This window comes from Symphalangus syndactylus, chromosome 4 (genome assembly GCF_028878055.3).
Source record: "Symphalangus syndactylus isolate Jambi chromosome 4, NHGRI_mSymSyn1-v2.1_pri, whole genome shotgun sequence".
NCBI classification, from domain to species: Eukaryota; Metazoa; Chordata; class Mammalia; order Primates; family Hylobatidae; genus Symphalangus; species Symphalangus syndactylus.
Window position 1 is genome coordinate 28,360,635 of NC_072426.2, and position 27,043 is coordinate 28,387,677.

Here is a 27,043-nt window from a genome sequence, read left to right on the forward strand (position 1 = left end):
TGACTCCAGGTCACTGGCGGTGCTGGCTTTAATCACAGTGCTTGCTTTCATTGTTTACCTAGTCCAGAGGTCAGGAAACTGCCCTCCAGACCCTGAAATTTCCTAGAACTGGGTTCAGAGGGTGTGGGTATCTGGAGGAAAGTCAATCTAGCAGTTGATCCGGAGATTGGAGTGTCACCCAGTTACATCCTGCTCTCCAGAAGGCCTTTCCCAACAGAAGAGGCCACTCTCCACATGTCGCAACCTGAATGTCTCTCTCCACACGAATGCCCACTCTGCACTCCACCCCATAGATAAGGCCACTGTGTGCATTTGTTCTGGACTTTAAAACCCTTCCCGGCCGGGCACGGTGGCTCACGCCTGTAATCCCAGCACTTTGGGAGGCCGAGGCGGGCGGATCACGAGGTCAGGAGGTCGAGACCATCCTGGCTAACACAGTGAAACCCCGTCTCTACTAAAAAATACAAAAAAAAAAAGAAAAACTAGCCGGGCGTGGTGGCGGGCACCTGTAATCCCAGCTACTGAGGAGGCTGAGGCAGGAGAATGGCATGAACCCGGAAGGCGGAGCTTGCTGTGAGCCAAGATTGCGCCACTGCACTCTAGCCTGGGCGACAGGGCCAGAGCCACAGCCACAGAGCCTCTCCGTCTCAAAAAAAAAAAAAAAAAAAAAAACCTTCCCAACACTGCTCCCATTTTGCCAGCGCCACAACAAAACCACCCCACCCCAACAGGCTGCAGAGAAAACTGCCTCTCTGACCTGCAGGAGGACTGCCTGGTGCCTTACATCCCCTTTTTTGTAGACTAGGGTGAAATCCCAGCTCTCCCATTTCCCAACGGTGTGACCTTAGTCAAGTTCCACTGCCTTCATGTCCTCAATTTCCTCGTCTGGGAAAGAGGGCACAGCTGCCTTGGCTGTGGAGTCGTGTGTCCTTAACTGGCCCACATTCAGAGTGCATGGCACACGGCTCACCATGACAGGAATGAAGGCCTGCTTAAGACAGGCCTTCATTCCCTCCAGGGTGACTGTTCAAGAGTCTTCTCAGCTTGGGAAGCAGTGTTCTTGGGTGGCTCCATGTGGGAGGCATGGTTTGAGATTGGAAACCAGAAGGCTTGGTTTTGACTCATGAATATGAGCTTAGATAGACCCCATATTCTGGCTGAACCTCAGTTTTACATCTTTCAAATCAGATTTTGAACCTCATTCCCTTTTGAACAGGGATACTCTGAGTAGGACAATAGAAACAAGAATGTTACTGCTCTCCAAGCGAGGACCATCAGGAATATGCTTATAGTCAGATAAAATGGATTTATTATTTTTAGTTTCTTTTAACTGTTTCAACAGTAATATTGAGCACAATGGTGTACCCTAGGATTTCTCAGTAACAGAGTGTCAGGAGGGGATTTCTATAAGACTTGGTTTTGTGTTAGGTGGTTTTGGAGGAAGGGTTTAAGAAGCAGGAGACTATTCTGGATAGGGTGCTGTTCATAAGCTGGGAAATTCCGTGATTGTGCGTCTTAACTTTCATTTAGGAGATAAGTAGAACAGAGCAAGGCGAAGCTGTATTTTTTAAAAGAGTGGCAGATGTTTACGTTAAGCAGGCGAGGGGCATGTTTTTCGTTTTTGTGATTCACAGAGCAACCTTTTATGTCTGTATGAAGACATGATTTTGGAATGATTTGGGATCTCACAACAGAGTAATTTCGTTGTACACCGATACCTGTGGAAGTGTTTAGGGTCAGCAGGGAATACCATGGTCTGGCCATGAGAGACAGGCTGTGAGAGACAGCTGACAGTGGTAGGCTGCTTTCTTGTTGTCAGCAGTGTCCTTTGTAGCTCTAAGGCCTGACCTTCCCATACTTTTCATCCCGTACTGTCCTGTGTTCCAGTCCTGGTATTTTTTCTTTGCCTGTTTTTGCTCATGAACTCTCTGAGAATGTGTAAATGTCATAGGCCTTCTTTTTAACCAACACAAATACACAGACCCACTGCATCTGGCAAGGACTACCTTAGGCCCCTACAGCCATGGCCGGGTGGTCAGAGGGTATCATATGTGCCCATGTGATAGAGACATGCTTATCTGTGACATGGCCTTGAACACAGGGTGGCTGCAGTGAAAGGACAGCAGTATCCAGGCTCAGTAGTTAGGATAGCAAAGACCTGCTCTTTTGCCACAGAAATCAGAACACATGTGGCTCTCAGACTCTCCTCAGACATTCCTTACTCCCATTTTTCCTCCTGCCCCTTCACTCCCAGGCCTGGTATATTCCTTCCACCAGTGTCCTCCCTCTGGGGCAGCTTCTCTCAAAAAAAAAACAACAACAAACAAAAAAAACAAAGCAAACAAACAAACAAACAAAAAACAAGAATTTCCTGGTGGGTGACCCTCATTGCTAGGTTTCTGGGGCCAGGGACACTTCTTGTCCAGGCCCGTTCTCTGCCTCTGTTTTGGCTCACCGAGCGACCCAGAGCAGCATGTGGCAGAGGTGACCAGACAGGCTACACCCCCAAAAGGAGGTTGCTCACTGCTGCGATAAAGAGCGGGCTGAGAGGGGCACGAACAGCACAATGGAAAAATAAGGACCAGAAGCACACACTACTGGCTGCAAAATTATTGGAAAGGAATACCAGTAATTTAAAATAAGTATAATCAATATCCATAGAGAAATCAGTGACACAAGCAAGAGGCAGTAGAAAAGCAATGAAATAGAAACATTAACATGGACATCAGTCATTAGAATAATAAACACGATAGAAAGTGCAAACCACCAGGGTGCATATTGCTGAAGAACACACAGAGGAACTGCGAGAGCAGAGCAAAGGACTTTTGCAGGACTGGGAAACTGGAGACATGGAAGTCAGGGGGTTAGAAACCGGAGATTTGGAGTATTAAAGACAAACAAGCAAAGCTTTCTGACACACAAAACGGAGTTGGAGAGATGGTACTCCTGCATCTAAACCAACCCAGTCACACAGATACCAGCAAGGAGGAGTGGAAGAGACAGAGATGGCAGCTCCCCAGGCCTGAAACTGGGAACACAGGGAGGTACTCACCTTTCGAGGCTTACCGAAAGCCATGGCACAGTGAGTGCTTGGGCTCTAACCAATTAGATCACCAAACCCCCTGTGACAGTGTGACAGTTAAACATCTAGATATTTAGGGTAGGATCAGAAATGTAGGGAGTTGGGCAGAAACACATTTCTTCCCAACACCATCTCACTTGATTCTTGTGATCTGCTGCATGTAACAGCCAAGCCTGGGTACAACAGAGAAAAAATCACAGGTGACCCCAAAGAGCTTCCAATATCATGAGGCAGCTTTCCTGGTACCCTTCCTGCTCTTTTCTACCTTCCTGGGACCAGAGACACAGAAAGCTCAACTGTAGATTAATGATAGATTAATTGCATTATTAACGGATTAATTGCATCATTAATTTACCTAAGATCCCACATTGTACACTTTGACAAAAATTCACCCTGTATGTATCCATGTGTGTGCGTGTGCATGCACTTGTGTACATATACTTGTGTATGTGCGTGGGCGGGGGGGAGGAGTATCTGAATGTGAGTCTGTGCCATTTCTTAAAGTCTGTCTCCCCACCTGTGATTAAATGAGCTCACCTGTAGCTTTGCGAGGATGAAAAGGTTTAGCACTTTGCAGCCAATCAGGAAACAGACATCACACAGTGATCTAAACAGGGGTAGTTTAATATAAAGAATTATTAAACCCTGATTAAAAAGTAACTATAGAATGTAAGACATTCTCTATGGTTCAGACCTCATAGGAGAAAGGGTAGTTGAACCCACTGGGTGGCTGTGCTGGTTTTTGGGGCCAGAGCTTCTCTGTAGTTCTGGGACAAGCAGGCATCAGCCCGCCTCCGGAGCACAGGTGGGCCAGGCAAGCCGTAGGTCGTGGCCGCAGTGGTCGGCGCAGCGGGAGTGGGTCGTAGGTGCAGCAGGCGGCCCGGAGTGCGGTGTCCCTGTTGGGAGGGCCACTGCTTCCCTAAGATTGAGGGAGACACACCTGGGGGAAGAGGGACGAGCAGAGGCAGCACAACAGAAGTGCAGGCAGGAAGCTTCGTGCCCCGGTGTCTCTGTCGCGAGGGCTGCAGGGGGTTGGTGGCGAGGCCAGGACGCAACTGCAAGCTCCCGGATTCGCGGCCAGACTGCGCGTTCCAACCGCGGTGCCCCCAGATGTTCCCGCCTGCCAGGCCGACCCCCGAAAGGGCCTCCCGAAACGGCTGGAGCCCCCTTTTTCTTGCCATGTCTCTCTAGCGCCCTCTACTGAGAAGCTTTGCATCGTGCTCACTCGAAAAACGCTGAAAGGAATTCTGTGGTTTAATCACAGAGCATGTTTTGAAGGGTAAATTGGGAGCTGAGAGTCTTTTGATGCCTGGCACAGTAGGTGTGTCCGCATCGTCGTGCACACGGTAAGTCCACAGGCCCTGTGTGCTCCCTCTGTCTGCAGCTGTAACATCAAGTGTCCCTCCAGCCCGGCCTCGCGGGAGAGCTGAGCAGCAAAGGAAGGCAGAGGGGCGGGCCTTGCCGGCTCTGGGCCCCGAGGCTGGAGGCTGGGCTCCCTCTTTCTTCCCTCCCTCCTTCCTTTCTTCCTTGCTTCTCCCTCCTTCCCTCCCTGCCTCCCTCCTTCTGTCCTTCCCTCCTCCCCTCCCGGCTTCCCTCCTCCCCACCTTCCCTCCCTCTTCCCCTCCTTCCCTCCCTCCCTAAGCACAACACATTGGCCGCCAGCCCAGCGCAGCTTTAAGAGACCCACTTACCTCAGAGCAACCCAACCAATCCCCACAACCACCTCTCCAGAACAGGAAGATGGAGATACAGGTGAGTCTGTCCTGGACAGAAAAGTAGAGACCCTGGAGGAGAGTGTGTTGAATTGATTGAGAGTGAACTGCCTATTGAATTGGAGGTGGGGGATGGTCGGGGAAGGTTAAGGGAGACCTTCTCTGCCAGAAGGGCCAAGGAAAGCCTCGTTCCACAGGGCTGCCTGGGCTACAGAGCAGCTGCCTCTCCCCTCTGCATACAGTTGGGTACCCAGCCACCAGACCCCCCAAGTGAGGGGGTCAGGAAGGTGCCACGGACAGATGTACGCATATCTCATTTTCATTCCACTCCATCCTGACCTGAGGGTTGTCACTTAGACAAACGCCCTCATCTTGCTGAGCCTCAGTTATTCAGCTGTAAATGGGCGGAAGGAGAGCATTTAGTAATGGTAAATATGTAAGAGTGCTAATCGGGAAGCTCTACCCACTGAGAAAACAAGAAAAAAATTCTTGGCGCTGAAAGAGGACCAAGAAGGATTGCTTTCTGAGATAGGTGCGGACAGACACATGCAGACGTAGAATAAGAGGTCAGACTCACCCGGGGATTCTTGGCCCCAAGTTGACTCCCCTGTTTAAAGAGCGATAGAATGGTTGAGAGGGAGGATTGTCTTCTCAGGCGGCTCTGTATGGCCTCCAGGGGCCACGGTGAGGGATGGGGGTATCCTGGCCCTGAAGGCCCAGGGCACTTGAGGGAAGAACAAAGTTTGCTGTGTCCCACGGGGAAAGTATGGGTCAGCCCTGCCATCTTGTGGCCATGCTTAGGACTGCAGGGGGCCAAGGGATACCCTGAGAGATCAGGGGTTGCCTCTCCCCTGCCCGCCCTTGCCACCTGACACCTGATCACTCTACAAATGAATTCTGGAAAGTTACTATGTGTTAGGCTCTGGGACAGGACCTGGGGAGACAACAGAAAACATAATTGCCTTTGTAAGCTCCCAGTATAATGGGGAAAGATGACACAAATTTATATTAATGCAGTTGTTGTCACAAAGATGACAAATGAGGGACTGAAAGAGATAATAATGGAAAGATCATCTGAAGATTGTGTGGTCAGGGAAAACCTCTCTGGGGAATAGGAAGGGTCCCAAAGTATGGAAGTAAGAGGAAGTACATTTCAAGGAGAAAGAAAAGCATTGCAAATGTTAGGTGTAGTAAAGATCTTGGCATTTGAAAGACTAAATCCGACTCGGGTCTCTGGAACTTCTCAGGGTGCCAGGCATCTCGCAAACAGTAGTGCCGTCTCTCCTCTCCTCCCTTTCCAAGATATGAGCTCTGGGCTGTAGATTCTGGGCCTGGACTCTGGTCTCCTCGTTCTGGGAGCTGCTCTCTGGGCTGACCCCGGGGCCTTAACCTAGATTTTTTCTTTGAAACTTGAGTTCTAAATTTGGGGTCTGGTCCCTGTCCTGACTGTCTAGACTGAGTCCATCTATCTCTGGGCCTGGTCGTCTGAGATCGTGGCTGAAGGTTAGGGGATCAGAGCTCCTGGTCTCTTTGCGCTGGTCTCTGAACTTAGACCTCGGGAATCAGGACACCAAGGCCTTGGTCACGGCTCATGCTACTCGGATGAACTCTGGGCTCCATTTGACATTGTGGTCTCTACCCTCTGGATAGGCAGGAGTCTATGTTGTATGCCCTGAACGACAAGTCACTTCCTTTACAGGGCCCAGCCGGTAGCTATCGGTCGACCAGCTTTCCTCAGCTTTCCTCAGATCACTCCCTGTGCTTCTGTGTGGACACAACAGAAGAGGTGAGTTCTATGAAGACTTATGCTAGGTTCAGTTGTGAGTATCCACCAGGAGGGCTGCTGGGAAAACCTATGGACGTTTTCATCTAGTGATGAGGTCTCACTCTACCAAACTGTGAACTTCTCAGCACAGGGCTGAGTGCTGCTCATCACCGAGCCCACCCAGTACAGCCCTAGCACAGAACAGGTACTAGCGGAATGACAGGAATGACAGAGCAAGAAGGAGTCAACTGTTAACAATTCAGGGCATCTCCCAGCTCCTAGAACCCAGGGCCCAAAGCCACTGACCATGGGAGGAGAAACTGTGAATGTGACTTTGCTTTGTACAGACCCAAGGCGATTCTCTGTCCCATATGTCTGTGGTAACAGGATGTCCCACTCGCCACCTCTGGGATGGACCCTGCAATATTCTTGGATTCTGATCTTGGTTCCCAGGAGGGAGAGGTCAGGCTCTGCATGTGGGATCCTTTGTATTGGTCACTGACTCTGCCTCAGGCTCAGCTTTCTGGCTCTGGGCACTGGCTTGACACTGACTCCCGACCCCTGGGTTTTAGAGTGTCAGCTTATTTTTCTGGGCTTTGTCCTTGGTACCATGTAAAGATTGGAGCTGGGAGTTTAGCTGTGGCCCCCAATCTCATCCACTCCTTGTAGCTTCCTTGATCAAGCTCTGGTTATTGGAGTGTGGGCTGCAGGTTACAGGCTGTTCGCCTGTGGGCTCTGTTCTGTTCACTGATGGACAGACCCTCTCTGCCTTCTGAGCTCAGGAGGTGCTTTCAGAATCGTAGGCTCAAGGCTTATCATGTGATTCTTTGATTGTGACTTTGGAGTAAGAAGAGATGGACCCTGGGCTCAGGGTTCTTTCTGATGCTAGGGAGACCCTGAGGAGCTAAGTGTGAGAAAAGGTGATGATTTAAGGCCCCAAACAGGTGGAGAGTGAGGGAAGAATGGAAGGGAAACCAGTGGATCAGCATTTGCTTGGCCGATTTGGGAGTCATGTCAGGGCCTGCTTCCTCCGGAGCTGGGTCAAGCTCCAGAAATGACCTCACCTGCCCCAAGCCAGCATTGCTCCTTCCTGAGATGGGTCATCCTCAGTAGTGACCTCACTTATCTGAGCCTCAGTTTTCTCATCTGCTGCATGGGAATCTGAATAGCATCTACAAGGAAGGAGTTTCTGTCCTGTTGGGATGCCATGACTGGCTCAGCATTTGAAACATTGGCAACATTGGCCTGAAGGTAGGAAGGACCCATCCCAGGGTAGAACACGGCCTAAATTAGGTATACTTTTTGGTCTGTACTTTCTTTTACCAAATGAAGTTTTGTCTTATTTTTTAATGCTTTTTGTCTTGCTGTTATTGTAGTTACATATGATCTAGCATTGTTTAATATTTATATCATAAATTATATATATATATAATAAATCTTATCAAGACTCTTCTTTTTTTAAGTAAGCCTATCAATCCACATTCCAAAATATGCTAGGGCTTTTGATATTTTTCCCTCAGAGTCTTAAGTTATTTTCGGATATTGCTAATATTGCCTGACTTTCCAGATTGCTTGTATCTCAGAGCTTTGAATTTACCAAGTTACAAAAAATTCACATATAAAACAAGCCACGGGTTTCTGAAGCTGTATATATGTGGAATTGCTGGATATATCCTAGAGCTATTCACTGAAATTATAAAAAATAAAAATTACCCATGCATCTACAATGGCCCTTCATTTTGTAACATCATGGTAACATTCAGGTGCCAAATAAAAAGGGAGAAAGTTAAAAATTCCCCACCCCATAACTCAGTTCAACCTAGTTCTGATTACTTTTCTCAAAGTGTCCCTACCAATATTTTTTCTTATTTTATTCTTTTATCCAAACATTAAAAAGTCATGTTGATTTTTCTTTTGCAACATCTCACATATGTTTTTGTAGCTTTATTTGTAGCTCCATAAGCTCTTCTCAGGCATTGTTACTTCACTCCTAGACTTCTGCAGTAGTCCCCTGACACATCTGCCCATCCTCCCTCACTGCTCCTTGTTGCAGTCTATTCTGCTTCCACTGCTGTATGAATCTGCCCGTTGTAGGCTTTGCCTACTGTGTTAGTTCATTTTCACACTGCTATAAAGAACTACCTGAGACTGGGAAATTGTTAAAGAAAAAAGGTTTAATTGACGCACAGTTCCATGTGACTATGGAATTGTAAGTCAATTGAAAGTTTTCTCAGGAAACTTACAATAATGGCGGAAGGCAAAAGGGAAGCAAGGTACATAGTACATGGTGGCAGGAAAGAGAGCGAGGGAGAGGGGAAGTGCCAAACACTTAAACCATGAGATCTGATGAGAACGAACTCACTATCATGGGAACAGCATGGGGGAAATGGCCTCCATGATCCAATCACCTCCCACCAGCTTCCTCCTTTGACATGTGGAGATTATAATTCGAGATGAGATTTGGGTGGGGACACAGAGCAAAACAAGATCACACTGTTATTACTCCTTTAAAAAGCAGGGCAAAATATAAGCATGATTATTCCCAAGCTCTTCCACAATCCAGTCCAAATTAACTGTTCTTCTTTATTGCTTATTTTTTTATTGTGACTCTGAAATAAACCCAATCAGCGTTCATCCTGGCAGGACAGTCCATTCAGATTTCCACGTACTTGGCATTGGATGTCTTTGATTCTCCAGAACCTCTTTCCTTCTGATTCTAGTAAATGAATCCCTCTTTTCTGTGGTAAATTGTTTCTATGTGGTTCAGCTGATTTGCTCCCCCTTTACCACATGAAAAAAGGATATACATTCATCTCCAGCCTGTATATTGCCCATAGATCACCATGATTATTTCAGTGATGGGAATATTTTGTGAGTGGGTATATTTTGTGACCCAGGGAAAGAGATTTTAAGGAAAGTACAGGCTGGAGACTAAGAGGACCATCTTTCTGGCTGCTTAGAAAAAGCCTTTTTGAGAATGAAGGCAACAGGTAGAATAAGAGCTGAGAGATAGAAAATGAGATAGCGCCTCAGTCATATTATTCTCTGTGAACAAAAACCACTTTTACTTTTGACACTGTGGAGCTAACAGTCTGGGAAAATTGGGAGGAATATTAGGAAATGTTTGATTCTTATGACAGAGACTTACTAAAATGACAGGGTTTTTTTTGGGGGGGGGAGGGGGGACTGAGTTGAGCTCTTATCACTCAGACTGGAGTGCAGTGGCACAATTTCAGCTCAACCTCTGCCTCCCAGGTTCAAGCGATTCTCCTGCCTCAGCCTCCTGAGAAGCTGGGATTACAGGCTCACACCACCATACCCGGCTAATTTTTGTATTTCCAGTAGAAATAGGGTTTCACCATGTTTGCCAGGCTGGTCTCGAACTCCTGACCTCAAGTGATCTACCTGCCCCGGCCTCCCAGAGTGCTGGGATTACTGGTGTGAGCCACCGAGCCCAGCTGACAGGTCTTTTTTAAAACCTTATTCTTTTTTCCTGTTCATGAACCCAACTGCATTTTCTAGCACTCTTTGATATTAGAGATGGCCATGTGACTTTGTTCTAGTCAATGGAGTGTGAACTGGAGTCTTGCATCATCTACAGACTTGGCTCCTTAAATACGTCTTGCATGTGATTCTCCACGTTCATTTTTCCTCCGAAGTCAAAATGCAGATGTTTTATTTTTCTCATATAATTTTGTTGTTTTTAGTATATTGATAAAATTGTGCAGTCATCACCACTATCTAATTCCAGCATATTTTTGTCACCTCAGGAGAAACCTTGTACCCATTAGCAGTCATTCCCATTCACCCTTCTCCTCAGCCCTTGGCAATCACTGATCTACTTTCTATCTCTATTGATTTACCTATCCTTGATATTTCATACAAATATAATAATATAGTATCTGGCTTTTTCTGGCTGACTTCTTTCACATAGCATTATGTTTTCAAGATTCAACCATGTTGTAGAATGAATCAATACTTCATTCCTTCTAATGGCTGAATAATACTCCATTTTAAAGATATACTACATTTGTTTTCCCATTTTCCACTTAATAGATTTTTCGATTGTTTTCACTATGGGCTATTGTGATTAATATTGCTATGAAAACTTGTGTACAAGTTTTTGTGTGGATGTGTGTTTTCAGTACTCTTGAATCTGTACCTTAGAATTGAATTACTATATCATATGGTGGTAATTCTACGTTTAATCTTTTTATTTACTTTTTTATTTTCAGAGAGAGTCCCACTCTATTGCCAGGGTAGAGTGCAGTGGTGCAGTCATGGCCCTCTGCAGCCTCCAACTCCTGGGCTCAAGCTATTGTCCTATCTCAGCCTCTCAAGTAGCTTGGACTGCAGGTATGCACCACCATGCCCAGATAATATTTATTTATATTTTTGTAGAGATGAGGCCTTCCTATGTTTCCCAGACTGGCCTCAGACTTCTGGCCTCAAGTAATCCTCCTGCCTTGTCCTCCCAAAGTGCTGGGATTACAGGCGTGAGCCAGTGCACCTGGCCTATGTTTAACATTTTGAGGAACTTTTCAAACTGTTTTCCCAATTGACTATGGCATTGTATATTCCCACTAGCAAGATATGGATTCTAGTTTCTCCATATCTGCAGCAACACTTGTTAATACGGTTGACACTTGAACAATGTGGGGGTTAGGGGTGCCACTCCCTGTGCAGTTGAAAATTCACATATAACTTTTGACTCCTTTGGAACTTAACTACTAAAAGCCTACTGTTGACCAAAAGCCTTGCCAATAACATAGTCAATTAACACATATTTTTATGTATTATATATTCTTACAATAAAGTAAGCTAGAGAAGCGAAAATGTTATCTAAAAAAATCGTAAGGAAGAGAAAATATATTTACTACTCATTAAGTGGAAGTAGATCATCAGAAAAATCTCCATCCTCATTGTCTTCATGTTGAATGGGCTGAGGAGGGGGAGAAGGAGGAAGGATTAGTCTTACTGTCTCAGGTATGGCAGATGTGGTAGAAAATCTGCATATAAGTGGACCCACACGGCTCAAGCCTGTGTTGTTTGAGGGTCAACTGTATATATCTTCCTTATTATAGCCATCCCAGTGGATGTGAAGTGGCATCTCAAGGAAAATGTTTAGAATATTTTGTTACTAATGGAAGTGATAAAGATACAACATACCAAACCTTCTAAGGTATAGCTGAAGTAGTGCTTAGAGAGACATTTATAGCTATAAATGACTACATATGTTTTAAAAGAGGAAGATCTCAAACTAATTAAGCATTCACCTTAAGAAACTAGATAAATAAGAAAATGTAAAACCAAAGCAAGTGAAAGGAAAGAAATAATAAAGATTAGAGAATAAAAATAGATAATAAAGAATAGAGAATAAAGTAAATGAAACAGAGAATAGAAAAACAATAGAGAAAATCATCAAAATCAAAATTGTTTCTGTGAAAAGATCAACAGAGGTAACAACCCTTTAACTAGAAAGAACGAGAAAAGAGAATGCTCAAAATATTAAAATCAGGAATAAAGGGAACTTATAGAAATAAAGGATTTTAAGGGCATAGTATGAACAAGAAGTTTATATCAACAAATTGGGAAACTTAAAATAACACCAATTGTTGAAACAAACTCAGAGAGAAATAGAAATATCTGAATTAACAAATAACAAGTAAAGTGATTGATTTAATTTAAAAAACTTTCCACATAAAAAAGATCAGGCACTGAGGTCTTCAATGATGACTTCTACCAAATATTTAAATAGTTAAGAATTTATCAATTCTTCACCACCTCCTCCAAGATATGGAGGAGGAAGAAATGCTTCCCAATTGATTCTATAAGGTCAGTATTACCCTAGTACCAAAATCAAAAACATTACAAAAATAAAATTTCAGAACAATATGTCTTACGAATATAGACACAAAAATATAAACAACACAAATCCAGCAACATATAGAAATGGATACACCATGACGAAGTGGGATACATCCCAGGAATGCAAGGCTGGTCTCACATATGAAAATCTATCAATAAAATACAAAGGATTAATACAATAAGTACAAAAACCGTATACAGAAAATGCATTTGACAAAATCCAACACCCTTTCATGATTAAAAAAATTCTTGGCAAACTAGGAATAGGTAGGTAAGTTTTTTGCATGCTACATGACAGAAGGTGACTGAGTCCTTGAATTCCTACTTAGAAGACAGCAATTTTAAGAGAAGGAATATTGTCAGTATTCAAGTTTGTTTTTGAAAAATAAACTTCTTTCCATATTTTCCCCAAGTACAATTATTTTGGTGTTTGCTTCCAGAGTTAGCATTACCTTACCAATTAAAATTTTTCTAATCAAAGCTGTGATTTTGCTCTCTTTAATGTTTCAAATAAAAACGAAGGTCAAAACCTGCTTAAGATCTAACTAATAGAAAGGTCCAGGATAAAGATTTTAAAACTAATATAATTCTAATGAGAGGCTTTTCTTAAAAGACTAAGATACCTACCTAAGTGAAAATTAAATCATCTTTCTGCTTCCAGGAATCTTCTTTCGATACTATTTTAGAGTTAATAGCCTCTTTACTCAAGGGAAGTCCTAAAACTTATGTGGAAGTCAATCTTCTGCCATGGCATAAAGGAAAAAATCCTTATTTTCTCCTAAGATTAGAGCAAATGCAAAACAAACAAATCAGCAGTCAGCAAGACTCAATAATCCGTCTGCACCTTAGAAGTTATCCAAGAAAATTTAATTACAATTGTAAGAACTTAATAGATCAAACTATCAGAATAATGTTCTGTCCTCTGCTATCGGATATATATATTTGTAAATATTTTCAAAATTTAAAATGTGAATTTACTGAGAATCTGAATCTTTCTTTCTGTGGTTATAGAACTTCCTTAGAGGCATTATTTCATTTGAAGGCTTATCCGTTAAAAAGAAATGCATGATGATAATGTAGGATACTTAAAATTTATTTATTTATTCAACAAATTCTTATCACAAGGCTGCTTTATGATATGCAGTAGGGAGCCAACAGTGAACAGAATAGACAAGGATCCCTTCTAATAGAACAAATATTCTGGTGAAAAATTCAACTTCTAAAACTTTTCAAATATCTACAGCGGAAAATAAACCATGATTGTCATTGGAAGTCTTTTTCAACAAGGCAGTAATCTCAAAATCTATCTTCAAAGGCATTACAGAATCTCTCTTGGTGCTTTAAATTGTTTCACCAAGCAGGTTATTCTATTGTTTAAAGTCTTAGCAAGGAAAGAAGAATTGTAGTCAAAATGGATTATGTTTTACTGAGTCTGAATCTATGTGGATTTTTGTATTATTAATAAGTAAAACCCTATCAGACAAAAGATGAACTGGAAGATGGTTGTGTAATCGGGTGGATGTTCATAGGGACATGCATACCTAGTTTTAGTACTGAGCTTGTTACGAGCAAGAGTCACAGTGTTTTACAGAAGAATGACAAGTACTTATTAACAAGCTAGTCAGTCAAGTAACAGTCATTTAAAAAATTTTCTACTGTACATTTGAATTTCGTTTCATTCTTTGAGCCATGATTGATATATATGGCCCTTGATATGGCACTGTGCTTATATCACACAATCTGAGTAAGAAACAGAAAAGACCTGTGGAAACTTGCGATCTTGCTGCTCCTCATTTTTCTTAATGTTTCAAAATAATACAATAATCACAGTTTGCCAATTCCTTTTACATATATTGTCTTCTGCAAATTCTTTCCTGCCTTCTAGCAGGGAGTATAACATAATTATAAACCACATGGCAAATCCATGGTAGTTTCCAGTCTCTAGCTCCTTCTATTGTTCTACCTCGACCAATTTTTTTTTCTGATCCTCCTTATCAAAATGACTATAGTAACTATATCTTCTGCATATTATTTGTGAGTTTCAAATGAAATGACATTTGTAACATTTAAGTGCTTGACACATATAAGCTCTTATTATTTTTTTATTTTTTATTTTTTTTTGAGACGGAGTCTCGCTCTGTCGCCCAGGCTGGAGTGCAGTGGCGCAATCTCGGCTCACTGCAAGCTCCGCCTCCCGGAGTCACGCCATTCTCCTGCCTCAGCCTCTCCGAGTAGCTGGGACTACAGGTGCCCGCCACCACGCCTGGCTAATTTTTTTGTATTTTTAGTAGAGACGGGGTTTCACCATGGTCTCAATCTCCTGACCTCATGATCTGCCCGCCTCGACCTCCCAAAGTGCTGGGATTACAAGCGTGAGCCACCGCGCCCGGCCTTAAGCTCGTATTATTAACTTTCAGAAAAGCAAATTAAGCAAAAAAAAAAAGTGTAGGGTGAAATTATCTTAAAAATTATAAACACAAACTAAATGCCACTTATCATATGTAGGTAGTTTCCAGAAAACAAGTATAAATTAAGGATATTAGATTCTGAGAAACACATGTAGACGCTGTGTTTAAAAAGCTTCTAAATTTATGTTTCTCATCTAGGAACTAATTCCAACTTTTTAGCTTATTAGGCCATCAAATATCACTTGATAAATGTTTATCTAGCATATATTAGAACACTATTCCACGTCTTTATATTTGCAGCAATATGTGTTTCAATTTGCAGCAAATAGATCTTATATGGCTTATCACTTTCTATTGCAAATGAATTATGCAAATACTTTTTTTGTTTTTTAAAAAAATTTTTATAGGTTTTTGGGGAAGAGTGGTGTTTGGTTACATGAAGAAGTTCTTTAGTGATGATTCCTGAGATTTTGGTGCACCCATCACCTGAGCAGTGTACACTGTACCCAATGTGTAGTATTTTATCCCTCACCCCTCTCCCACCATTTTCCCCAAGTCCCCAAAGTGCATTGTATCCTTCTTATGCCTTTCCATCCTCATAGCTTAGCTCTCGTTTATAAGTGAGAACACACAATGTTTGGTTTTCCATTCCTGAGTTACTTCACTTAGAATAATGATCTCCAGTTCCATCCTGGCTGTTGCAAATGCCATTATTTCATTCCTATTTATGGCTGAGTAGTATTCCATGGTATGTATATATACATATGCCACAGTTTCTTTAACCAGTTGTTCATTACTGGGCACTTGGGCTGGCTCCATATTTTTGCAATTTGTGAATTGTGTTGCTATAAACGTGAGTGTGCAAAGATCTTATTCATATAATGACTTCTTTTCCTTTGGGTAGATACCCAGTAGTGGAGATTGCTGGATCAAATGGTAGTTCTACTTTTAGTTCTTTAAGGAATCTCTATAGTTTTGCATTGTGGTTGTATTAGTTTACATTCCTACCAGCAATGTAAAAGTGTTCGCTTTTTACTGCATCCTCACCAACATCTATTATTTTTTGATATTTTGATTATGGCCATTCTTGCAGGAGTAAGATGGTATTGCATTGTAGTTTTGATTTGCATTTCCCTGATCATTAGTGATGTTGAGCATTTTTTCATATGTTTGTTGATCATTTGTATATCTTCTTTGGAGAATTGCCTATTTATATCCTTAGCCCACTTTTTGATAGGATTGTTTGTATTTTTCTTGCTGATTTGTTTGAGTTTCTTGTAGATTCTGCATAGCAGTCCTTTGTCAGATGTATAGATTGCAAAGATTTCCTCCCACTCTGTGCATTGTTTGTTTACTCTGCTGAATGTTTCTTTTTCTGTGCAGATTCTTTTTAGTTTAATTAAGTCCCATCTATTTATCTTTGTTTTTGTTGCATTGCTTTTGGGTTCTCAGTCATGAAGTCTTTGCCTAAGCCAATGTTTAGAAGGGTTTTTCCAATGTTATCGTCTAGAATTTTTATGGTTTCACGTCTTAGATTTAAGTCCTTGATCCATCCTGAGTTGATTTTTGTATAAGGTGAGAGATGAGGAGGATCCAGTTTCATTCCCCTACATGTGGCTTGCCAATCATCCCAGTACCATATGTTCAATAGGGTGTCCTTTCCCCACTTCATGTTTTTGTTTGCTTTGTCAAAGATCAGTTGGCTGTATGAATTTGGCTTTATTTCTGGGTTCTCTATTATTTTCCATTGGCCTCTGTGCCTATTTTTATACTAGTACCATGCTGTTTTGGTGACTATGGCCTTATAGCATAGTTTGAAAATACTATACTGTATTATAGTATAGATAATGTGATGACTCCAGATTTGTTCTTTTTACTTAGTCTTGCTTTGGCTATGTGGCCTCTTTTTTAGTTCCATATGAATTTTAGGATTGTTTTTTCTAGTTCTGTGAAGACTAATGGTGGTATTTTGATGGGAATTGCATTGGATTCGTAGACTGCATTTGGCAGTATGGTCATTTTCACCATATTGATTCTACTCATCCATGAGATGAAATTCTGAAATTTATGATTCTACACATCCATGTGTGTTTCCATTTGTTTGTGTCATCTGTGATTTCTTTCAGCAGTGTTTTGTAGTTTTCCTTGTAGAGGCCTTTCACTTCCTTAGGTATATTCCTAATATATTATTTTAATTTTTTGCAGCTAGTGTAAAAAGGGTTGAGTTCTTGATTTGATTCTCAGCTTGTTATATGGTTAGGCTTTGTGTCCCCACTCAAATCTCATCTTGATTTGTAATCTCCATAATCCCTATGTGCTAAGTAATTGAATCATGAGGGTAGTTTCCGCAATGCTGTTCTCATGATAGTGAGTTCTCATGAGATCTGATCATTTTATAAGGGGTTTTTCCCCCTTCGCTGGGCACTTCTTCTTGCCACCTTGTGAAAAAGGTGCCTTGCTTCCACTTTGCCTTCTGCCATGATTGTAAGTTTCCCAAGGCATTCCCAACCATGCTGAACTGTGAGTCAATTAAACCTCTTTCATTTAAAAATTGCCCAGTCTCAGGCAGTTTGTTACAGCAGTATGTAAACAGACTAATACGCTTTGGTCACTGTTGGTATATAGCAGAGCTTCTGATTTGTGTACATTAATTTTGTATCCTGAAACTTTGTTGAATTCATTTATGAGTTCTAGGAGCTTTTTGGATGAGTCTTTAGGGTTTTCCAGGTATATTATCTTATAATCAGAAAACAGTGACAGTTTGACCTCCTCTTTACTGATTTGGATGTCCTTTATTTCTTTCTTTTGTCTGCTTGCTCTGGCTAGGACTTCCAGTACTATGTCGAATAGAAGTGGTGAGAGTGGCCATCCTTGCCTTGTCTCAGTTCTCAGGGGGAATGCTTTCAGCTTTTCCCCATTCCGTATTATGTTTACTGTGTGTTTGTCATAGATTATCACATTATGGTATGTTCCTTCTATGCTGATTTTGCTGAGGGTTTTAATCATAAAGGGGTGCTGGATTTCATCAAATGTTTTTCTGCATCTATCGAGATGATCGTGTGATTTTTGTTTTTAATCCTGTTCATGAGATATATCACATTGATTGACTTGTGAACGTTAAACCATCCCTGCGTCCCTGACATAAGACCCACTTGATCATGGTGGATTATCTTTTAAATATGCTGTTGGATTCGGTTAGCTAGTATTTTGTTAAGGATTTTTGCATCTATATTCATCAGGGATATTGGTTTGTAATTTTCTTTTTTGATTATGTCCTTTCCTGGTTTTGGTATTAAGGTGGTACTGGCTTCATAGAATGGTTTAGGGAGGGTTCACTGTCTTTCTATCTTGTTGAATAATGTCAATAGGATTAGTGCCAATTCTTCTTTGAATGTCTGATAGAATTCAGCTGTAAATTTGTCTGGTCCTAGACCATTTTTGGTTAGCAATTTTTCTTTTTAATTTCAATCTTGTTCCTTGTTATTGGTCAGTTCAGGGTCTCTATTTCTTCCTGGTTTCATCTAGGAGGGTTGTATATTTCCAGGAATTTATCTATCTCCTCTAGGTTTTCTAGTTTATGTGCATAAAGGTGCTCATAGTAGCCTTGAAGCATCCTTTGTATTTCTGTGGTATCAGTTGTAATATTTCCTGTTTCATTTCTAGTTGAGCTTATTTCAGTCCTCTTTCTTCTTTTCTTGGTTAATCTCACTAATGGTCTATCAATTTTGTTTATCTTTTCAAATAACCAGCTTTTTGTTTCATTTATCTTTTATATTTGCTTGTTTGTTTCAATTTTATTTAGTTCTGCTCTGATCCTTGTTATTTCTTTCCTTCTGCTGGGTTTAAGTTTGGTTTATTCTTGTTTCTCTAGTTCTTTGAGGTGTGATTGTCTGTAATATTTGTGCTCTTTCAGACTTTTGGATGTAGGCATTTAAGGCTGTGAACTTTTTTCTTAGCACAATCTTTGCTGTATCCCAGAGGTTTTGATAGGCTCTATCAATATTATAATTCAGTTCAAATAATTTTTACATTTTCATCTTGATTTCATTGTTGACCCAATGATTATTCAGGAGCAGATTATTTAATTTCCATGTATTTGCATAGTTTTCAGGGTTCCTTTTGGAGTTGATTTCCAATTTTATTGCATTATGGTCTGAAAGAGTACTTGATATAACTTCAGTTTTCTTAAATTTGTTGAGATTGTTTTGTGGCTTATCATATGGTCTATCTTAGAGAATGTTCCATGTGCTGATGAATAGAATGTATATTCTGTCATTGTTGGGTTTAATGTTCTGTAAATATCTGTTAAGTCTATTTGTTCTAGGGTATAGTTTAAATCCATTGTTTCTTTGTTGACTTTCTGTCTTGATAACCTGTCTGGTGCTGTCAGTATTGTATTGAAATTTCCCCCACTATTATTGTATTGCAGTGTATCTCATTTCTTAGGTCTAATAGTAATTGTTTTATAAATTTGGGAGCGCCAGCATTAGGTGCATATATATTTAGGATTGTGATATTTTCCTGTTGAACAAGTTCTTTATCATTATATAATGTCCCTCTTTGTCTTTTTAAACTGCTGTTGCTTTAAAGTTTGTTTGTTCTGATATAAGAATAGCTACTTCTGCTTGCTTTTGGTGTCCATTTGCACGGAATATCTTTTTTCACCCCTTCACCTTAAGTTTATGTGAGTCCTTATGTGTGAAGTGAGTCTCTTGAAGACAGCAGATACCTGATTGGTGAATTCTTATCCATCCTGCCATTCTGTATCTTTTAAGTGGAGCATTTACATTCAATGTTGGTATAGAGATGTGAGGTACTATTCTATTCATCATGCTATTTGTTTTCTGAACACCTTGTTTATTTATTTATTTATCTGTTTGTTTTGTTGTTTTATAGGTCCTGTGAGATTTATGCTTTAAGGGGTTTCTATTTTGGTGTGTTTTGAAGATTTGTTTCAGGATTTACAGCTGCTTTTAGAAGTTCTTGTAGTGCTGGCTTGGTAGTCGTGAATTCTCTCAGCATTTGTTTGTCTATAAAAGACTATCTTTCATTTATGAAGTTTAGTTTTATTGGATAAAAAATTCTTGGCTGATAATTGTTTTGTTTAAGGAGGCTGAAGGGAGGGCCCCCATCCCATCTAGCTTGTAGGGTTTCTGCTAAGAAATCTACAGTTAATCTAATAGGTTTTCCTTTACAAGTTACCTGGTGCTTTTGCCTCACAGCTCTTAAGATTCTTTCCTTTGTTTTGACTTTAGATAACCTGATGACGGCCTAGGCAATGATGTTTTTGTGATAAATTTCCCAGGTGTTCTTTAAGCTTCTTGTATTTAGATGTCTAGATCTCTGGAATGCTGCGGAAGTTTTCCTTGCTTATTCCCTCAAATATGTTTTCCAACCTTGTAGATTTCTCTTCTTCCTCAGGGATACCCATTATTCTTAGGCTTGGTCATTTAATATAAGCCCAAACTTCATGGAGGGTTTATTCATTATTTTATTCTTTTTTCTTTGTCTTTGTTGGAATGGGTTAATTCAAAAACCTTGTCTTTGAGCTATGAAGTTCTTCCTTCTACTTATTTGATTCTATTGCTGAGACTTTCTAGTGCATTTTGTATTTCTCTAAGTGTTGCCTTCATTTCCAGAAGTTGTGATTTTGTTTTAACTTATGCTATCTATTTCATTAAAGATTTTCCCCTTCATATCTTGTACCATTTTTTTGATTTCATTAAGTTGGACTTCACATTTCTCTGGTGCCTCCTTGATTAGCTTAATAATTGACCTTCTGAATTCTTTTTCTGTCAATTCAGAGATTTCTTCTTGGTTTGGATCCATTGCTGTTGAGCTTGTGTGATCTTTTCTGGGTGTTAAACAACCTTGTTTTGTCATATTACCAGAATTGTTTTTCTGGTTCTTTCTCATTTGGGTAGACTATGTCAGAGGGAGGATCTGGGGCTCAAGGGCTGCTGTTCAGATTCTTTTGTCCCATGGCGTGCTTCCTTGATGTGTTGCTCTCCCCCTTCTCCTAGGGATGTGGGTTCCTGAAAGCCAAATTGTAGTGTTTCTTATGTCTCTTCTGGATCCAGCCACCCAGCTAAGCTACCAGCCTCTGGACTGGTACTATTGGGTGTCTTCACAGAGTTCTGTGATTTGAACCATCTTCAGGTCTCTCAGTCATGGATAGCAGCACCTGCTCTAGTGGATGTGGCAAGGAAGTAAAATGGACTCTGTGAGAGTCCTTAGTTGTGGTTTTGTTTCTTGCACTAGTTTTATGTTGGTTGGTCTCCTGCCAGGAGGTGGTGCTTTCAAGAGAGCATCAACTGCAGTAGTATAGGGAGGATCAGGTGGTGGATGGGGCCCTAGAACTCCAAAGAGATTACGTCCTTTGCTTTCTGAGTTTTTCCGGCTGTCTCCAGTGGCCTGCAAGAGCAATCCACTTCCTTCAAAGGGTCTTTGGATTCTCTTAGCTTTCCTGGTATGTTTGCGCAGTAGTTACTGGAGTGAAAGTTCACGATGTGAGTCTCCACATGCTGCTCTGTCCATCTGATTGGGAGCTGCAATTTAGTCCTGCCTCCTACCCATTATATTCCTGCTTCAATCCCCCAACCAACACTCTGAGTTCCTCAAATACATCCTGAATGCTTCTGAGCTTTCAACTTTCTAACTATCATTGCTTTTATTTCAGAGATTGACTTGGGAAATTATAGATAATGAAATCTGATGAAACTCTCTCTGACTAATAATCCATAATAAACAGTGGCCTGGGGGTGAGGTGGGGAAAGAATGTATAACACCTGAATACTAGTGAAGTCCTATATTCTTGGAATTATAAAACTCTAGAAGCTAAAAAAAAGTCTTGACAGCTGACAACATGTTATACTGCTTCTTACAGACCAGAAATACTCGTCAGAATATTATCAATAATCAGAGACCACAAGTGACTGTGGCCAAACAAGATATAAACAACACCACTCTGCAATCATGTCTGAGCATCAGGAAAAGGACACTATGCAACCACAAAAATTACCAAGCATCCTTAGTTTCTGGCTAATTGAGTGGCTACAGTTTCTTTACTAATGATAACCATAGCTTCTATCTCAGTTGTTTGGACTTATATTTTTTCTCTCTCTTTTAAGAATAATCTGAGTTTTGTTGACAAGCACAATTTTTTAATTGGTGTCCCAATAGAAAAACATATCCCACTGGTCAGAAAAACAGAAAACATGTGTATTCCTAACAAATACTCATAAACCAAGTAACTTTCCCCACCCAGCAATGACTCAGAGATATTCTTGTAAAACTACTCACCTAAAGAATTCAGAGCAGATTAATCAAAATCCAAAGATTTCCCTGTCAGAGTGAATGTTAACTAAAAAGGGGAAGATATGTGCAAAGTATTTTTAGGCTTAAATGAATGAATACAATATCCTCTTGATATTAACACATATACAATTCTCACTTAAAAAATTAAAAAATAAGAAATATACAGATTAATGTCAGCAATAAAATTTTCTTGGATCTTCTAAATGGAAATAGTTAAACAAATAAACTGTCCAGCATTTATTGTGAAGTGATATAATTAACAAATATATCTCTCACATATAGACATGCACATATGTATAGGTCTATATAAAGATGGAATATGTGTTCATTAGTATTATAAAATATATTTAATTATGTGACACAGTTTAATAGAGTACTGTAGCCTTACCACATTCACTTACTCCTGGATGTTTATCTATCAATTTTGAAGAAAAAAAGTAAATATTAAAATCATTACTTTGGATGGTAAGCAAAGTTGTCAAGTCAAGAACATTTTTATTCTGCTTAGATGTTAAGGCTTTAAGTATGTCACTTAAATATGTATACAACATACTTCTAATGTGAATTTAGATATGGAATACAATGCACTATTTTATTTGCTTTCCATTTGCAAAAGAACTCTTACTCTTTTTACAGTTGCACTGCTTGACAGTTCCTTTATTACAGTTGACATAATTAAAATAGAACTATTTTATTTATAGTTATGATCTATTATAGTAATTTAAACTAATGCTTTCACTAGAGTTCTTATTACAGTTGTTCAAATGTATTGATTTTAATATAAAAACATTAAAATTTCAAAAAGTAAAATGTCTGCAATTATTATCCTTAGTAAGTTGGTAATAAGCAACAATACAGAGTTTTGAAATGTACAGTAAATTTTAAAATAATAAACATGGATGAGGAAAAGCTCCAATCTTCTTCAACAACATTCATATATTGTGGAATGTGTCATTAGTGATACATACATTTCAAATAAATGAAAGTTAGTATAAAGATTATAATTTAGTAAAATGTGTACAGATCTAGATATATTAATATTTACTGCAAATTGCTAAATATAACATCTGCAGTGGTGTGAAAAATTTTAAAAGCTCCTCTGACTTTAACACAAACATCAGTATGTCCTAATTTCTATTGCTACATAATAAATCATCTTGAATTGGCGAAAACAACAGCCATTTTATTATGCTTAAAGATTCTACAGTTCAAGAATATAGAAAGGGCAGACAGTTGAGGCTTCTGTTTTTTGGGGCTTCAGGAAGATGTTTTCTGGCCCTTTGGGTCTACTGGTGCTCCTGCAGGAAGGCTGCAGTTCTTAACAGCTCATGGGGAGCCTTCATCTGGTGTTTGGCTTAATTCCTGGTGCCTGGATTTCTGGAGAGAGGTGTGATCAATGTGGCCAAGAACATCCTTTTCCACTCAGGGTGGAGAGATCTCTGTGTGGATCTGGTCCTTACAATTTAGAAGCAGCTTTCACCTTGATGCTCAAATGACCATGCTTAACCACTACTTGCCCTGCGTCCTTTTCACCAGCTGAGATTCCCAGCAAGCAGCAGGCTCCCATCCTGGACTCCAAGGAGACAACTCTTCCCTGCGCATTCACCTGCAAAGCTGAAACAGCTTTCTCTCCCAGATCACTGTCATAAGACTCCAAATTACCGAGTGGGGTCCAAGGAGGTGGGACTGTGAGGAACATGTACCACGGACATTACCTTCACTGTTCTCATGAGTGGGATGGGAAGAAAAGAGTCCTCCACTTCCAATTGGTGGATTTTCTGGGCTTGGAAGGAGGAAAACAAAAACAAAACCAACCAAACAGAAAATAACTATTACCTGAATTATTATGAAACTTCAGAGAAAACTACTTATTTGAAGAAGATAAAATACGATTTATGTTGTTGAATTTGCATTGCCAGAAAGTTTCCAGTGTCCTTACTTCAATTTTTTTTTCACCATCAAGTTTGGTCGGAATCTCGCAGCTCGGAGAAAAGTATAAAGGAATAATAAGATCTAGAGCAGTGCTTCTCGTATCATATGTGTGAAGAATCTTTTATTAATTTGTTTAATTTCCAGACTGACAGTTTTGTAAAATGCCTTATTAGAAAATATTTAAAAAATAAATAAAAAGTCAAGCCCCAAATATTGTATTTTTAACACCCTAAAATTGCATTTCAATAAATGTAATCAAAGTAACATAACAGGAATAAAAGAATTACACAAACTAAACACATTATTCATTGAAATAAGTATAGTTGCAATTAATATAGATAATTCTGTTAAACTTATGTCATTCTGCAATCATAATTGTTGTAAATTATGAAAAATAGCAATCTCCTATATTAGAATACCTCTAAGAGCACTTTAAACAAATGCCGTATTTATCAATATTTAAATATTTTAATGTGTCAAAAAGTTGCATCTCACCTATGGACTTTTCTGATCTGGACTGAGTAGGGGTGACAAAATGGCTCACAGGGCATGTGTAATATGTTTATATGATTTATTTTAATAATACTCATAGTAGAGAAACCTCTCAGAGATTTTTAAAGCAATTTTATTAAGCTCTGGATATTTATTTCAATGCTCCATCAATGACAGTTCCAACAAGTTAGCTTCTTAAGTTATAGTTATACTGAAATTATCTTTCAAAGGAAATGCACTAAGGATTTACTAGACTTTGAGGTTACAATTGCAGAACCAATCTTAAAATATACCATACTGTAAGGTGGTCCTACTGTGCATGACTAATGCTGGGGTCAGACTCAGGAAACCCTAATCAATTGTTAGAGAGAAGATCTCTACTCTGCTCAACCACAGGGGTCCACTGATCACACTTGGAGGTCCTGGCAATGTCGAATTGCATAGGAGTGTGTGCCTGAGTCTCTACTTTGATATTATTCCCTTTATCAAGTAATACTGGATTACAGAGCGTTCAACACAAAGAGAAATATCTTTCTGATTTTCGCTCCGGTTTGAGCATCTACCTTAATCATATTCACTAAATTAATGGAATTCTGCCCACATGTCTTTTACACAAAAGAACTGTAAATTTAAAATTCAGCCATGGTGTTATTCACTCACAAGTGCCCACATCCCAAGTTGGATCCACAAAGAAATGAAATACTCTGCATACTCAAACCCCCTTTGACTTTTTTTTTCAGTTGATTTTCATATTTACGTTGCCCATCAGAAGCTTAAGAGTTCTCGCTCTATGAAATTATGTTTACGACAGTGCTGTGAATTCTCAGGTGGTATTTACTGCAGCGTGGTTAGACCCCTCTCAATGCAGCTCTGGCTCTGGCAGAAATGCCAGCATTACACTGTAGCCCATGGTGGGCTCTACTATCCTCAGCACCACACAAGAGTCTGCAGTCACCACCTCCCGAGAGAGTCAGTCACCCTCAGCCTTGGAGCAGCAACTCAGCCTCTGCGTGCTACAAATCCCCCGGGTGGGCCGGAAGTCCTGGCGCCAAGCCTGCGAGCTTCCCGGATGTTGACCTCCCCCGCAGTCCTTAAGTGACTCTGTCCTCGTGCCTGAAAGAACGGACTTTTAAACAGTCCCTTTGTCCAAAGAGGCAAGAGTTTTGCCCTTTGGTGTTGTGAACCTACACGACTCCCCATGCCCTGTGTTTTCCAGGTGAACTCGGAGACCAGGGGCTGTGATGTGAGCTCCAGGCCCGCTGGAGGAGCGGGAGGCTCTTCCTAGAATGTGGTGGTAGTGCTGACAGGTGATTGTTTGTCACTGCTGGTGAAAGAGCCATCAGAGCCCCTACTTTCTGAACTGGTAGTTCTGGTTTCCTCACAGACTTATGTGTGCGCTTGCAACATTGAAGTTTTCTTCTCTCCTGGGAAAAATACAGTATCTCACTGCGCCTCTCAGCAGTGCTTCTACCCCGTGACATCTCTGCCAGGGCTGAAGCTGAGCCTGGATAGGATCACCTGGCCCACGGGGATGGGACAGCAGGCACAAGGGAAGGAACCACTGTCCTGTGCTCCCAGGTGACCTTTTGCCAGGAGAAAGAGTCCTGCAAGGGAGCGGAAAACGTCAAGACCTCCAGGAACACGTGTGTCTCACACCAGAATCTTTAATGCCTTCAAATCACAGACCAAGTTTCTTTTTCCCAGGGACTTGGGTGATGGCCAGGGTTTATTGACACACAAATGAAAACAGACCATTCTTTAAGTTCACTGAGGTCCTGAAACAATAATCTTCTCAAGATGCTCAATGTAAAGATTTTCTTCTTGGTGTGTTTCTTCTCTTAAGGCGATATTGATAAGTTTGAGATGGCTACTGGATTGCATTTGCTGCTGCTTTACGTTATTTTGCATGTAGGTTCATCAGGAGTATTAGTCTGCATTTCCTCTAAGCCCTAGGATTTTGATATCGATGATATGCTTACTTTAAAGCAAGTTGGGAATGTCCCCGCTCCCACTTTTTTTTTTTTCACTTACTTACTGAAAGAGTTCACGTGAGATTGGTATTATTTCTCTCTCAAATGTTACAATTCACCAGCAAAATCTTGTGTACTAGAAGATTTCTTTGTAACATAACGTTTAATGACAATTCCTTCAATGAATTTTGAACTGTACAGATTTTCTATTTCTCCATGGGTCCAAATTGGTAAGTTGTGTTTTTCAAAAAATTTAAAGAGCAGTTTGTCCATTTCATCTAAGTTGTCAAATTTAGTGGCATAAAATTTTTCCTAATATTCCTTTAACTTTTAGTAGCTGTAGTATCTGTTATTTTTGTTTGTTTGTTTGTTTTTTTGAGATAGAGTCTCGCTCTGTCACTTAGGCTGGAGTGCAGTGGCGTGATCTTGGCTCACTGCAACCTCCGCCTCCTGGGTTCAAGTGATTCTGCTGCGTCAGCCTCCCAAGTAGCTGGGAT

General features: G+C 40.5%; 1 protein-coding gene across 1 annotated transcript in view; it reads left to right on the forward strand.

The window, feature by feature from the left end:
* Positions 1–4,421: 4,421 nt before the first annotated feature.
* The window catches only part of LOC134736458 (putative uncharacterized protein encoded by LINC00269), a 72,418-nt gene continuing 49,796 nt past the window's right edge, over positions 4,422–27,043 (forward strand). Inside the window, exons 1-3 of the mRNA XM_063637887.1 lie at positions 4,422–4,834; positions 6,494–6,580; positions 10,795–10,915. Of these exons, the coding sequence (XP_063493957.1) occupies positions 4,823–4,834; positions 6,494–6,580; positions 10,795–10,915 (220 nt within the window). The 5' untranslated portion in view covers positions 4,422–4,822. The remainder of the gene's footprint in view (positions 4,835–6,493; positions 6,581–10,794; positions 10,916–27,043) is intronic.